The sequence below is a fragment of the Malania oleifera genome, chromosome 4 (assembly GCF_029873635.1).
Source record: "Malania oleifera isolate guangnan ecotype guangnan chromosome 4, ASM2987363v1, whole genome shotgun sequence".
In the NCBI taxonomy this organism is placed as follows: Eukaryota; Viridiplantae; Streptophyta; class Magnoliopsida; order Santalales; family Ximeniaceae; genus Malania; species Malania oleifera.
In genome coordinates this window covers 103,499,235-103,514,445 of record NC_080420.1, presented here as the reverse complement: position 1 = coordinate 103,514,445, position 15,211 = coordinate 103,499,235, and the positions used below count along the sequence as shown (strand labels likewise).

The 15,211-nt window shown below is 36.9% G+C and overlaps 1 protein-coding gene across 2 annotated transcripts; it reads left to right on the top strand.

Annotated features, from left to right (window-relative positions):
* Positions 1-327: 327 nt before the first annotated feature.
* On the top strand, positions 328-3,851 carry LOC131152635 (auxin-responsive protein IAA16). Of its 2 annotated transcripts, XM_058104392.1 has the most exons (5): positions 328-839; positions 2,625-2,899; positions 2,992-3,127; positions 3,363-3,424; positions 3,612-3,851. In XM_058104392.1, exons 1-5 carry the CDS (start codon positions 571-573, stop codon positions 3,647-3,649), a joined length of 780 nt encoding a protein of 259 aa, XP_057960375.1. In that variant the 5' UTR covers positions 328-570; the 3' UTR covers positions 3,650-3,851. The 2 variants fall into 2 exon arrangements, with proteins under 2 accessions (XP_057960375.1, XP_057960374.1); XM_058104391.1 differs by having other exon boundaries at positions 348-839; positions 3,363-3,851.
* Positions 3,852-15,211: the final 11,360 nt, after the last annotated feature.

Genomic DNA, 15,211 nt, shown 5'->3' with positions numbered 1-15,211 from the left:
ATATAACTTTTAGAGGAATAAAAAAACAAATTTATAGGACAAAAAATAAAATTAGGATATTGCACCATCCTATATAGATATTACCCTACAACAAAATGATGGAGCATGGAGCCCACCAAAGCGTACGTGAAAAAAGAAGAGCTAGAGCCAACTTGGGTGTGTCTGTCTGTCCCGTGTCCACTCCTCACACTACAATCATTCATCCCGGTAATGACACCACCCACCACGTCACCTTTTCCGCAGTCCCACGGATGATCCGAGCCATGCCCTTCTTCCACGTGTCCTAATCCTACCCGTCAAAACACATTCCCCCGCCCCTATATCTATCCCACGCTCCTCCTAACCGCGCCCTTCTTCTCACCTAGCTGCTTGCTTTCCCGGTTCTAATTAACGTTCCCACATTCTCTCCTTTTCTCTCTTAATTTTCTCGCAAACCAAACAGCCCCAGCGTTCGTATTTATAATTATTAGCATAAATTAAAAAGAAGAAGAAGAAGAAGAAGTGTGTGCAGAAACGAAGGCGTACGATCGAAAGGATACTATTGGAGCCGAGCACCGACAGGAGTACAGCATGAATATTTACGAAGAAACGGAGTTGCGGCTTGGGTTGCCCGGAGGCGGAAGCGGCGGCGGTAACGAAGGCGGAGACGCGGCGAGGAGTGGCAGTGGCAGTGCTTGTGGGAAGAGAGGGTTTGATGAAGCCCATGTCGACTTGAAGCTTAACTTGTCGTCGAATGAGTGCAGGAGGACGTCAGATCATTCGACGGAGAAGACGTCCATGAAGGAGAAGACTGCTGTTCTTCCTCGGTCTAACGATCCGGCGAAACCTCCGGCTGCCAAGTATGTCTTTCTTTCTTTTGTTTTTTTCTTTTTCCTTTTTTTGTTTTTGTTTTTTTTATTATGTTTTCGTTAAATAATGCTGGTATGTGTACGTTCTCAGTTAGTAATTTTTACGCTATGGGTCGGTGAGTGTTAGGTATGTATATCCTCTGTACGTTTTGACTGGCTGAGAGAGAGAGAGAGAGAGAGAGAGAGAGAGATCGATCTTGATCTTGATCTTGATCTTGGAACTTACGTACTAAGACTTGGGCTGCCTTTGGATCAAGGAATTTTGTTTTAGAAAGAAAATGAGTAAATTAGTTTTGTTTTTTAAAAAAATATATATTTAATACTATTAAATAGGAGTGAAAATTTATTCTAATATATATAAATGTAAAATTTTAAATCTGTATAAAATTAAAATTTCTATGTTTCTTTTTTTTCATCTTTCTTTTTTCTTTTGTTAAGCAAAAATAAAATCAATCCCTTGATAGTTTCTTTCTTTCTTCTATTTTTCAAATTCTAAAATAGGTTTTAAAATACATGGAAAGTCTTCTATTATTTTTTTATTAAAAAAAAATAAAAAAAAAAAAGAAAACAAGAAAATAAAAAATATTTCAGTGTTTTTTGAAGTTTACATGAAAACTTTGGCTGATAATATAACTTTAAATTTAATGGGATGTTAATTGGTTTTCTACTTGTTTACTTTCATATGATTTTAAGATAATTATATATCATTTTTCACCTCTTAAAAAAAATTTATACATCATTTTCCCTTTCAAAAAATTATACATCATTTTCAAGAAAAAAAAAAATCTCATTTCTTCTTTCAAAATTTTTTAAAATTTTTTCTCAAATTAAATAATTAAATTGTTTTATAGTTGTTTTTTTTTCTTTCATTTTTTTAATGACTTGGGACCTCTATATCCAATGACAAGTCGTTGAACCTAGGTGCGGCACCAATTCCACGGAACCTTGATAATTCACCGGAATAATGCCTTGAACTCGTGATCTTGGGGCTTCCAAAGTCAGAAGTTTGTCCTTACCACCCGAGTTGACCTAGTTGAGCAAGTTGTTTTCTTTTCATGGGTTTATATATCTATATATATAAAAGTCGAAGTCCTTAAATTTCATTTCTGAAGAACTCAAATAATTATTAATTAGGTTTAGACAATCTCACAATTAAAATATGTATAATATCATCCGCCCTGTCAATGTTACGTCATGATGATGCCAGAAAATCACACATTATTGAAAGGTACTAGCCAGCTACGTGATTTAAGGCCTAATGCTGGTTGTTGAGTGGACAAAGCAACCTATGGAAATGGAATCCTTTTATTGTCAACATCCAAACAGTCCTGTTACGATTAAAGGCTCGTAAAACACTTGCGAATAATCAATGACCGTCCGATCGTAAATTTGACCAGTTACACACACCTACGCAACCATTTACAACAATTTTTTATTATCATTTTAAATATTTTAAAATTAAAATAAAAAGATAATGTAAATTTAAATCATATTTTTATAATATTATCTAATTTAAATATGAAAATGAGTATTTTTAATTAAGTTTTTAATTGTATAAATATTAATCAAGATTTTTGAGTTTTAGTTTATGTTTTTAACTTTTAGCTTTCTTTTTTTATAATGATATCAAAAGATTTAAGGGTTTTGTATATGTTTATATGTTTTGTGAATATTTTTTCTGCGCGTGGAAGGTGAATAATAAAAATAATGTAGTGATTAATATATAATTAATAACGGAGAATTAATAATTATGGTAATTTGGTTAAAATTTTACAGGGCTCAAGTAGTGGGATGGCCGCCGGTGAAGTCGTTCCGGAAGAACACAATGGCGGTGCAGAAAAACAAGGGCGAGGTGGGCGGCGAGAATAAAGGTAGCACCACCGGCACTAGCAGCAGCGCCGGCGGCAGCAGCAGCAGCGGCGGCGGCGCAGCCTTCGTGAAGGTTAGCATGGACGGCGCACCTTACCTGCGCAAGGTGGATCTCAAGCTGTACAAGAGCTACCAGCAGCTTTCCGATGCCCTTAGCAAAATGTTCAGCTCCTTCACCTTTGGTAATTATTATTAAACTCATTAACCACACCCTACGCATGCAGCAGCGATAATAATAATAATAATAATAATAATTGATGTTTGAATGTTGAAGATAACTGCGGCGCAAATGGGATGAAGGATTTTATGAATGAGAGCAAATTGATAGATCTTCTTAATGGGTCAGAGTACGTGCCAACCTATGAAGACAAGGATGGAGATTGGATGCTCGTGGGTGATGTTCCATGGGAGTAAGTTCTTCCATCAATCCTACTTTGAGGACCCTTCAATAATATTCAAAAACTCTCTGTTTAGGGTTTGAGTTTTGAAAGCTACTATTTACATCTATTTAAGTGAAAAAAGGATAAAGAGATACACTCATTGTCTTGATAAATTAGTAAATGACCTCGAATGTCATCATTTTAAAAAGTATATATTAATAATTTATGGTTCAATGTGATTAATTAGTTATAAATTTTTAATTAGGATGTTCGTTGATTCATGCAAGCGCCTGCGCATAATGAAAGGCTCTGAGGCAATTGGGCTAGGTGAGTATAAGAAATCGGGATCTTATTTTCCACTCGTTTAAATTTTAACATAAATAAAAACTATTTTTCACAATTAACATATAAATTTTTGTATTTAATAAGTAATTTTTTAGAAGAAAGTTTAATTTTCTTTATGTATAAACACATATACCCATTTCTTGAGAAGTTTTTTGTCTATGAATCACAGCACCAAGGGCAGTGGAGAAGTGCAAGAGCAGAAGCTAATAAAAGTTTGGGCACATGCATGCATCTGGATTACTGTGGGTTTGATGATATATATATATATATGAATGTGAAGTTGGAAATTTAATGGGCAAAGCTAGGAACAATAACCCATGTTGTTCATCATCATGTGTAGCCTTTTTTTTTTTTTTTTGTCATTAACTATGAATGGCTTGTTAATTTAATAATAACCTCATTGGGTGTAGCTAGCTGTGTCTTTTTGTTCCCCTACTAGTCTTTTATTTTATTTAAAATTTTAAAAAATGGCATGTATTTTTTTTATGGGATCCTTTATTTATTATTTTAAATTATATTTGTTTTTTTTTTTTTAATAATTATTTGATTGGTTGAGGAGGTAATGAATTAAAAGATCCATGAGCAAGTGGCAATGGGATAGGGAGGCCCCATGTCCTTTATAGGGAACAAGGCCATGTGCTTCTTGTTGGCTGCATTTATTGATTCTCTTTTTGAGGGAAACCTTCCATAATTATTATTATTATTATTATTTGTTCCTAATAATGGTGAGTAGATCCCCTTTCTTTACTCACACCCTTTTTCTCTTTTCATGGTAAATGCAATAAGGTTATATTTGGGATTATGAGCAAAAGATTTTGAAATTAAATGTTTATGGATTTGAGTTGGTTTTGTTGCAATTTTTATTAAATTTTATTTAAAATTAAAATTTGAGTTTTTGAATATTCAAGCACTAAATAAAATTTTTAGTCAATAGTTCTTTTTGGTTGAAGGGTAATTATGTTTTTTTGAAAGGTAAATTTGTGTATATCTAATCGTTTCACGAGCACAATTCATGATGGGAGCCACCAAACTCTATTTGGTTACTAATAGAGAAGTTCTACCTAATTATTATCCTTATATGTAGGTGTAACAAGTTGAGCTCAAACTTACCCTATTAATTAGCTTGACTCTAACTTTTTGTCAAATTTAATTTAAAAAAAAAAAAAGTGAATAATGTATGTTTTTGTCGAATTTTGATTTAAATGAATGATGATGGTAAAATTGACCTTTACAGTATAAATTAATAAAGTCCTTTGGCTTTGAAAGAGTCTGAATTAGTGGATGTAATTTATTGAAGCCATTTGTTGATTAAGGAAGCCATTTATAGAGATGTAGACAAAGCCCAACTCATAATGCGTGGGCATTAACTCTCTACACGAAGGAACCGCATCTGAAGTCTCCATATTATTTTTATTCCCTCTCTCTATGCTAACTTAAGCTAAGACCTTTAAATGTCTCGAGGTTAGGCTATTTAGGTGTGAACTTATTTAGCCCAAAGTCTTTATTGTGGATGGGCCCAAGGCCTAAGTTGAAACCATGTTCCTTTCTCTCTTTTGCTTTGATTTCAAAGGCCCTAGGGTAAATTTGCAACCTTCTTGCAACTAATTCTTGCCTCTCACTCTCAACCAGAAGTTCAACTGGCAAATGCTTCTTGCACTTGCAATCACATCACCTAATATGGCTTGAGCTTTATAGATCTTTTCTTGTATCTCCTAAGTTTGGGTTGAGTTGAAGCTTCAAATTTTTACATTTTTAAGGCTTAGATGACCTTTTATTAAAATAGGAGGATATCCCTAACTTAGTTACGGGTTTCATATTCAAAAAATGTGAAATGTGTCCTAAAACACCCTTATATGCCACGAAAAGTAAACTTCTTGGACTGTAAGGGTATTTTTGAAAAAGGGATCATTAGGACAAAACCCTCACTTCCAAGAGTTTACGAAAAGGAAGCTAAGCTCCCAAGGAAATGCATGTCGAGAGGAGGAGAGAGAGTGCACATAAAAAGGTTAGAAAAGGAATAGACAAACACATATATTGAAGAGGCAAGAGAGATATAAAGGCAAGATATTCTTTGAATGTTATTGGTGTTTTTAATATTCTTATTGACTTATGGATTAAGATGACAAGGTATGCTCTCTTCTTTTTCACTTCTTGAGTTATGGATTGGTTATAACTAGACACTGAAAGCATTTTGTTGTTATGTAAATCTTCATCATTCCATGGAAAATGTAACTTTTTATGGTGTAAACATGTATATAGAATTCTTAGACATATTATATGAATTACGATATTATTCCAAGAGGGGGAGGGTGAATTGGGTATTTTTAAAAGATTATGAACTTTAAGATCTAATTTCGAAAAACCTTTAATTACAAACTTTCAGGTTACCTAACAACGATGTTAATATTTCACAATTAATCAATCTAATATGTGTCTTTATCAAGCATACACTTTCACCTAATTACCCACAGATGTAACAATTGTGTTGACCTCATGCGTTCGGACCACCGAACATTGGATCTAATATTTCCTACTTTCATGTGTTTGGTTGTAAATGTTTTGTGCTTAGAGATAATGAGCATCTAGGAAAATTTGACTCTAAATCTAATGAAAGTATTTTCCTAAGATATGCATTAAATAGTAAAGCATATATGGTTTTCAACAAAAGAACATTGACTGTAATTGAATCTATTCATGTTATGTTTGATGAAGTTAATCCATTTCCTAAGAAAGATGATGAAGATGATATTGATATTAGAAAATGTCTAGATAAACTATCTATTGAAAATAATGCAAGTGAAGACCCAGAAGAAAATGAAAAATCTCCCGAAGATAATGAATATCAGGAGTTACCTAGAGATTGGAAATTCATTAGAAGTCATCCTATAGATCAAATCATAGGCAAAAAACCATCCCGTGGAGTAGCCACAAGATCCTCCTTGAAAAATATAGTACATCACTCTGCCTTCTTATCCCAAGAAGAACCTAAAAATATTAAAGAAGTCATAGAGGATGAGTCTTGGGTGATGTCCATGCAAGAAGAACTTAATCAATTTGAAAGAAGCAAAGTGTGAACTCTAATTCCTAGGTCTAATGGGTACACCATCATTGGAACTAAATGGATATATATAAATAAGAAAGATGAGAATAGGGTAGTAACTAGGAATAAAGCTAAACTAGTTGCCCAAGGGTATAATCAATAGGGATTGACTTTGATGAAACATATGCTTTTGTTTCTAGGTTAGAAGTCATTTGAATGCTACTTGCCTTTGCCGCTTTTAAAAATTTTAAATTATTTCAAATGGATGTTAAAAACATTTTTCTAAATGGCTACATTAATGAAGAGGTATACGTAGAATAACCACCCGATTTTGAGAATCATAAACATTCCAATCATGTTTACCGGTTGCCTAAAGTTTTATATGGATTGAAATAAACTCCTAGAGCTTGGTATGTGAGGCTTAGCGGCTTTCTACTAGAAAATGGGTTTACCCGTAACAAGATTGACACTACACTTTTCATCAAATCTAAAAATGATGATATGCTCATTGTTCAAATTTATGTGGACGATATCATTTTTGGAGCAACTAATGATGAGTTGTGTAATAAGTTTGCCAAATGCATGCAAAGTGAATTTGAAATGAGCATGATGGGTGAACTTAGTTTCTTCTTAGGGCTACAAATTAAGCAAGCTAATCATGGAACTTTCATATGCCAATCTAAATATATCAGGGACCTGCTTAAGAAATTCAATATGAAAGATTGCAAAACTCTTTGTACACCTATGAACTCTTCCATTAAGTTTGATAAAGATGAGCAAGGAATTCCTGTTGACGTAAGATTGTATCGTGGCATGATTGGGAGTCTCCTATATCTCGCTGCTTGTAGGCGTGATATTATGTTTAGTCTGTGTATGTGAGCTAGGTTTCAGGTTTGTCTCTAAGGAATCTCACTTAAAAGCTGTCAAATGAATCCTTAGGTATCTAGTTGGGACTATAGAGTTAGGCTAGTGATACCCTAAGCATACTACTTTTGAGATTGTTAGTTATACAGACGCTGACTTTGCCGGTAGTAAGGTTGATAGAAAAAGTACTAGCGGCACTTGTCATTACTTAGGACAATCTCTTGTTTCTTGGTTCTCAAAAACAAAACTCAGTTGCCTTATCCACAGCTGAAGCAGAATATATTGCGGCTGGAAGTTGTTATGCCCAAACTCTTTATATGAAACAACAACTTGGGGATTTCGGATTGCACTATGAAACAATACCAATTAAATGTGATAATACAAGTGCAATCAACATTTCTAAAAATCCTATCTCACATTCACGAACTAAACACATTGAGATTAGACATCATTTCCTTTGTGATCATGTGCAAAAAGGAGATGTCTCTTGAGTTCGTATGCACAAATGAACAATGGGCGGATATATTCACTAAACCACTTCTTGAGGATAGGTTCATCCAAATTAGACGTGAGCTAGGTCTAATGCAATGTAGAGAAGCTTCTTAGATGTTTCATAGTTTGCATAAATTTAGGGGGAGCTCTCAAGTGAAATTTAACAAGTCTTAGCAACCAATTTCATTGTTGATTTTTTTACTTGCCTTAGACTTTGTGAATATTGATTATTGCTTGTGTGCACATATCTTATATCTATAGCATGATCCTATTGCGTCTAATGCATATTGCTTACTACTTGTAATGCACAACTCCTTTGTCCACTTCATGATGATATTGAAACATTTACTTGATTGTTGGACCATACTAAACTGCTTGAATAGTTGTGGATAAACTATTAGGAATTTTAAATTCAAACAAGTTACATTTTATATAGGTGTTATTTTGGAAAGTCCGATTTACAAATGACACTCTGCCAAAATTTTTTCAAATCTTTTCAAAATTTCTAATGTATAAACGTAACACTTACCCATTGCCTAGAGTGTTCACTCCTATGACCCTTTTTGTCGTTGCCAAAAGGGGGAGATGTAGGCAAAAACTTGGGTTAAATACATGATGCATATTGTTAGGGGAAGCTTCTTTAAGCTATACCCAATTTTTGCATGGTGTATTTGTCATCATCAAAAAGGGGGAGAATGTTGACCTCATAGGTCGCACCTGGTTTTGATAATGACAAATACTGATATTTGATGATTGTCAAGTGCTTGTGCAGGTTCAAATAAATATCCCAAGGAAGGACACTTGAAGAAACAAGAAGACCGCGAAGACTTGTATTTTGTAATTATAAATCATATCGGTCTGTAATAATTTATATGGGTCTGTAATAGTAACCTAGGCTGTGGTTGTATGTTTATCACATGCACATCATGCATACAGGATATAGCATAAGCTCAACTAGACCATAGCAAGACCCTAGGCTCCAACAGTCACACACACAGCATAAAATATATGAATGTGTTATAATTGTGCTAAAAAATTGAACAAAACTAAGCAAGTTAAGTGAGCTCGGGCGACCGAAGCCCTGGAGTTCAAAACTCCTCAGGCACCTGAACTGTTGATAAGTCAACAATTGACTTGGGCTCTCGGGCAGCCGAACCTTTTTGTGCATACCTTCCCTGGCGCCCGAACCCTTTAAAGGGAACTTTTCACCAACCTGGGCGACTGATGGTTTTAGTTCAAAAAGACCCTCGAGCGACCGAACTTATTTGAAAAAAATTTTGGGCTGAGTCTTGCCGTGCGCCCGAACCTTGGTTCAGCCACCCAATCCGCAGCCGGTTAAAATTAATTTAACTATAGTAAAATTAGGTTAAATAACGCTAATTGGATTTTAATTATTTGGAACTTTTTTAATAATACCCATTCTATCTTGAACGGTTATAATTTTTCACCTGCCTATATATATGGTTTCATTTGCATGATTAGAAAAAGATTAGAAAACTCTCTAAACTAAAAAAATCATTCTTTGCCCAAAATTCTCTCAAACTTGCATCCATTCGATAAAATTTGAGATTGTGAGTGTAGAGACCCAAACCGAAATAAGCTAGGTTCATCAACGAAGGAGTCATGTTCGTCGACGAAGTCCTTCAAAGCCTCGTCAACAAATTTTAGAGCCTCATCGACGAGGAAATACCTAATGGGTCAACAAAAATATCCAGACTGGGCTCGGCGACGAAGGTATGGCCTCGTCGACGAGCTGTGTGGTGGATTCGTCGACGAAGGTGCCACCTTATCGACAAGTTTGACTCAGTCAAAATCCCTATAAATATCCATTTTGGTTACTTAAGGGCTAAGTTTGCTCCCAAAAGCTCTCTCTCTCTCTCTCTCTCTCTCTCTCTAAGGTTCTTCGTTGTTCAACGTCCGTTTCTAAAAGGGGAAGTTCCTGCGGGGATCAGAGGAGGAAGTTCTACAACTTTAGCGGATCAGGTCGTTATTTTGAGGATTTTGGGGTTTTCCAAAAAATCGAAATAAGGATCTGATTTCAATTTTGATCGGATATTTGGATAGTAGTCGAAATTATAGTAAGGTTATGTTCTGTGGTTGTTACATTTCGAGGATCTCGGGTTGTCGGTTTGGATCAGTTTTCGTACGTAGTTTCATGTTGAGTTTAAGGTAAGGGGAAATTGATTACAACAACAATTTTTGGAAAACTAAACCGCTAAAAAGCCGATTTATATTTATATGTATGATTTAACTGCTTATTTGCTAAATTCTACCGAGTAGAAATGCCGGTTTCACGATTTTTGGTAAAAATATGGATTTTGGCGTATGGACTCCAAATGTTTTAAAATTTCTTTATTTGGATTATTATGTATGTAGGAGATGCCTGAATCCTTTATTTTTATTTAAAATGGTGTTTAATTATATCCTATATCATATAGCGGATTTTTGTTTAAATTAGTGTGACACGTGGATGAAATTGAACTTGTGAACATTTGATATTATTGATATGGATTATGGGAACGGAGTTCCAACTTGTTATACTGAAAATGTGGAAAACAAAGGCCGATTATACACCGCGTTGTATATGTGAAAAGGGAAAACCGAGAGGATATGTGCCGGTTTAAACCTGATATGGATATATGAGTTTGTGAAAATACTAGAATTGCACAGGTTATCATGTTTTGTTATAAATTGTATATATGATAAATGGAACCACAACTTGTTACCAAAGGAGTTGAAAGATACTCCAGCAAAAGGGGCTGAAAGATACTCCAATGTGAGAAGTTGAAAAAGCTTCATTAATGGAGGTGAAAGATACTCCCAATGGCAGAGAATATCTCAGCTGGAAGGGTACAATGCAACCACACATGTAAATCAGTGTGGGTACATAGATAGTCGGCTAGCAGGAGTAATGAAACCAATGGTGAAATAATAGACCAGATGGGGGCAGTCGGAATATATATTTGATGCTTGACAAATGCCTGCACGAACAGGACATTGTTAGAGATATCAGTGCACAACCCGTGCCACGGGGTAAAATAGGCATTATATGTGATACAAAGTTGTTGGTCGTTCTATATTCCTATACATGATTTAAAAGTTGATATGCAAAAACGGTATTGTTTATATTGATATATGTGTAATGCTTCGGTATTGAAAACCTTTGTCTTATACGTATGGATACACGTTTTAAATTGAAATACTCACATGTGGTCACACACTGATTGTAATACTTTCTTCCTTACTGAGAGGTGTCTCACCCCATTATACAACCTTTTTTTTTTAGGTTTATCAGGACGTCGGTTCTAGTTGCTTAAGGGATTGAGAGAATTGTTTTTGGTTGTAGCATACGTAAGTAGTTTATGTGTATATTGAACTTAGTTGGAATATCCTTTTTGGGGTTGTATTAATAGGATATGTTCTAAGTCTGTATAAATGTATTTGAGGATACAACAGTAAACTCCGGTATATGTCTATTAGAAATCTCGATGAATGTTCATGTTTTTTCGCAACATCTACATTCTCGTTATGTATGAATTACACACGTATATCCCTGTTTAGGGCGGGTTTTCTATGTATCTTGAATAGATACAAGTATTTTGTATGAGTGAGTGATACCTGGGTCCGTATTAAGGGTCAGGTCATTACAGTTGGTATCAGAGCCCATAGCCAGTTGGAAGTATGATTTGATTCATGCTGTCTGCTTAGGGATATGAGCAGAACTTAGGATTTGCTAGTTTGATAGTCTAGAATATACCAGAGTATAGGACATGGATAAGACATTGAGTTTTTCTTTGTATACTTGGAAACGTAAATCCATTGATAGACTTCTATGTTTTTCTAGATCAATTGAAAGGTTTAAGAAGATCATGGAAATCCATTAACGATTTTGTTTCCAAGTAGAAGGGCGAAAATTGAGTTAGAATGGGGATGTCTAATTAATGGAGTACGTCAATATTGAGGATATGAATTTAGGGGATTAAATTTATAGTATGATAGTGTTGGCTATTATGCTTCTGATGGATTTCTCAATTGTTTTTCAGGATGGAATCCAGGGATATTACTGCCAACGTGGGAGGTAGTAGTAGTGAGGGTGTCGACCCTGAGGCTGGTAGTGACTCCACTAGTGTATTGCGTGATTTTGCACAATAGCTCATGGCTGAGGTAGTGCGATTGAATAGAGGTCAGGACCATTCTACAGCTGAGATGGGCTGCTCCATTGATCAGTTCACCAGATTGAAGCCTTCGGCTTCCGTAGGAAGTGCAGATCTAGTTCGTGCTGAGAATGGGATCCAAGAGATCGAGAAGATCCTGGATGTCTTGAACTACACGGGGAATCAGAAGGTCACCTTTGCCACGTTCAAGTTGGCAAAAGAGGCTAAGAGATGGTGGGTGTCTATAAAGAAGATAGAGGAACTCCAATTGATACTCGTTGCGTTGACGTGGGCCCAGTTCAAAGAGTTATTCTTTGAACAGTATTTTTTGGCCACAGTCAAAAATGCAAAGATGAAAGAATTCATGAATCTGACTCAAGAATCGTTGATAGTGCAGCAGTACGCTGCCAAATTCCAGGAGCTGTCCCGATTCGCTCCATTTGTGATACTGGATGAAGTGAAGAAGGCCTGGAAGTTGTAGAGGGGTCTGAGGAAGGAGATCCGTAGGCAAATAGCCATTCTGTAGTTACAAGACTTTGCTACGTTGGTTGACAAAGCCACTGTGGTAGAGGAGTGTTTGCTTGAGGACGCAAAGGTCCAGGTTCCGAAGAAAAGGCTAGTGCCTCCTAGTTCTTCGTTTGGGGCAAAGCAAGGTAATTGGAAAAAGAACAGTGGTGGTATGTCTCAGAACATTGCACGTTTTCAGCATTGCCCTTTGTGTGGTAGGAGACACCCTGGGCAGTGTTGGTTGTCTACAGGGGCTTGTATACAGTGTGGTAAGCAAGGGCACCAGGTGAGAGACTGTGGAATGCAGGGAAATAGTGGAGCCTCGTAGCAGCCATACAAAGGGAATGCTCCGACACAGCGTGGTGGTTAGCAGGGGGGTATGACCTAGGCTAGGGTATATTCTCTGACTCCTAGTGACGCTGAGAACGCTGGTGACGTAGTCACAGGTATCATTTACACGCTTTCTCATGAAGCTATTGTACTATTTGATTCCGGGGCAACACATTCTTTTATTTCCTGAGATTTTGTTAAATTGTGTGGATTAGAGGTGCAATTGTTAGATTATGAACTAATGGTGGTTACACCATCTGGATCTGTGGTCAGGTGTAGCAAGGTAGTTCGTGATTTTCCGGTTGAAATTCGGGGAAGGGTGCTACCAGTTGATCTTGTGGTGTACGACATGTATGACTTTGATATCATCCTAGGGATGGACTGGTTATTTTCCAGTTATGCCAGTATCGATTGCCACAGAAGGGAGGTGTTGTTCAGATAGCCAGGAAAGCAGGAATTTCAGTTCCTTGGATCGTGTGTGAGTTCTACACCACGGATCCTTTCTGCTATGCAAGTTAAAAGGCTACTCCTTAAAGGGTGCCAAGGGTATCTGGCGTTTTTGAAAGATATGCTAGTAGAAGAACAGGAATTGGAGATGATTGCTGTAGTGCGCGACTTCCCTGACGTGTTTCGAGAGGATTTTCCAGGGTTACCTCTAGACCGTGAAGTGGAATTTTCTATTGAGTTAACTCCAGGTACGGCGCCAATACCAAAAGCTTCGTATCGTATGGCTCCAGCCGAATTGAGAGAGTTGAAAGAACAGCTTCAGGAGCTGCTAGACAAGGGGTATATTCGACCCAGTGTTTCTCCTTGGGGAGCACTGGTGTTATTTGTGAAGAAGAAGGGTGGGTATGAGAATATGCATCGACTATAGAGAGCTTAACAAAGTGACAGTAAAGAATAAATACCCACTACCCAGGATCGATGATTTATTTGATCAACTTCAGGGCACACAGGTCTTCTCTAAGATTTACCTACGGTCTGAGTATCACCAGCTGAAGGTGAAAGCGGAGGATGTCTTGAAAACTACATTTTGAACCCGGTATGGCCATTTTGAATTTATAGTTATGCCTTTTGGTTTGACTAATGCACCTGCAGCATTTATGGATTTGATGAACAAGGTCTTCCACGAATATATAGACCGGTTCGTTGTGGTATTTATCGATGATATCCTAGTGTATTCTGGGAGTGCTGCGGAGCATGAAGTTCATTTGAGGCTAGTATTGCAAATGCTTAGAGATAAGAGGTTGTATGCTAAACTGAAGAAGTGCGAGTTCTAGTCGAAACATATTGCATTTCTAGGGCACATGGTTTCTAAAGAAGGTATATCCATGGATCCGTGTAAGATTGAAGTAGTAGTGGACTGGGCGAGACCAAAGAATGTGCAGGAGGTCAGAAGTTTTTTGGGTCTTGCAGGTTACTACTGTCAGTTCATGGAAGGGTTTTCCAATTTAACAGGTTTTGACAAGACTCACGTGGAAGAACGTGAGGTATGATTGGATGAGTGCGAACTGAGTTTCCAGGAGCTGAAACAACGACTGGTCACTGCTCCAGTTTTGACTCTTCCATCCAATGATGGTGACTTCGTTATTTGTAGTGATGCTTCAAAAAGGGGGTTGGGGCTGTGTTCTAATGCAGCAGGGCAAGGTAGTTGCTTATGCTTCTCGTTAACTCAAAAATATGAGAAAAACTACCCAACGCATGATATGGAGTTAGCAGCGGTAGTATTTGCACTGAAAATTTGGAGGCACTACTTGTACGGTGAAAGATGTGAGATTTTTACCGACCATAAAAGTCTTAAATACTTTTTCACCCAGAAGGAGTTCAACATGAGACAACGCAGGTGGCTTGAGTTGATTAAAGACTACGATTGTACTATTAGCTATCACCCAAGAAAAACTAATGTGGTAGCTGATGCTTTGAGTCGGAAGTCTGTTGATGCATCAGTCTCAGAAGTGGAGGTTCAGCATCAGATCTGTATAGAACTTAAGAGGTTGAGTTTTGAGATAGTGGAAGGAAACCATCAGGTTGTTCTTGTTAGCTTGGTGGTACAGCCAACTTTGTAGAAGAGGATCCATATGGCACAAAAGGAGGATCCCGAGTTGGTTGAAGTTACAAAAGGAATTCAGAAGGGGTTGAAGCCTGATTTCAATGTCTCCGACGATGGGATATTAAGATTTCGTGGCAGGGTTTGTGTACCTAATGATGCCGTGATTAAACGGGTCATTCTAGAGGAGGCACATTGATCACTGTACACTGTACATCCTGGTAGTACGAAAATGTATCGGGATATGAGGGAATCTTTCTGGTGGTCCAATATGAAAAGGGAGATCGCCCGTTTTGTAGAGCAGTGCCTGACATGTCAGCGGATCAAAGCAGAAC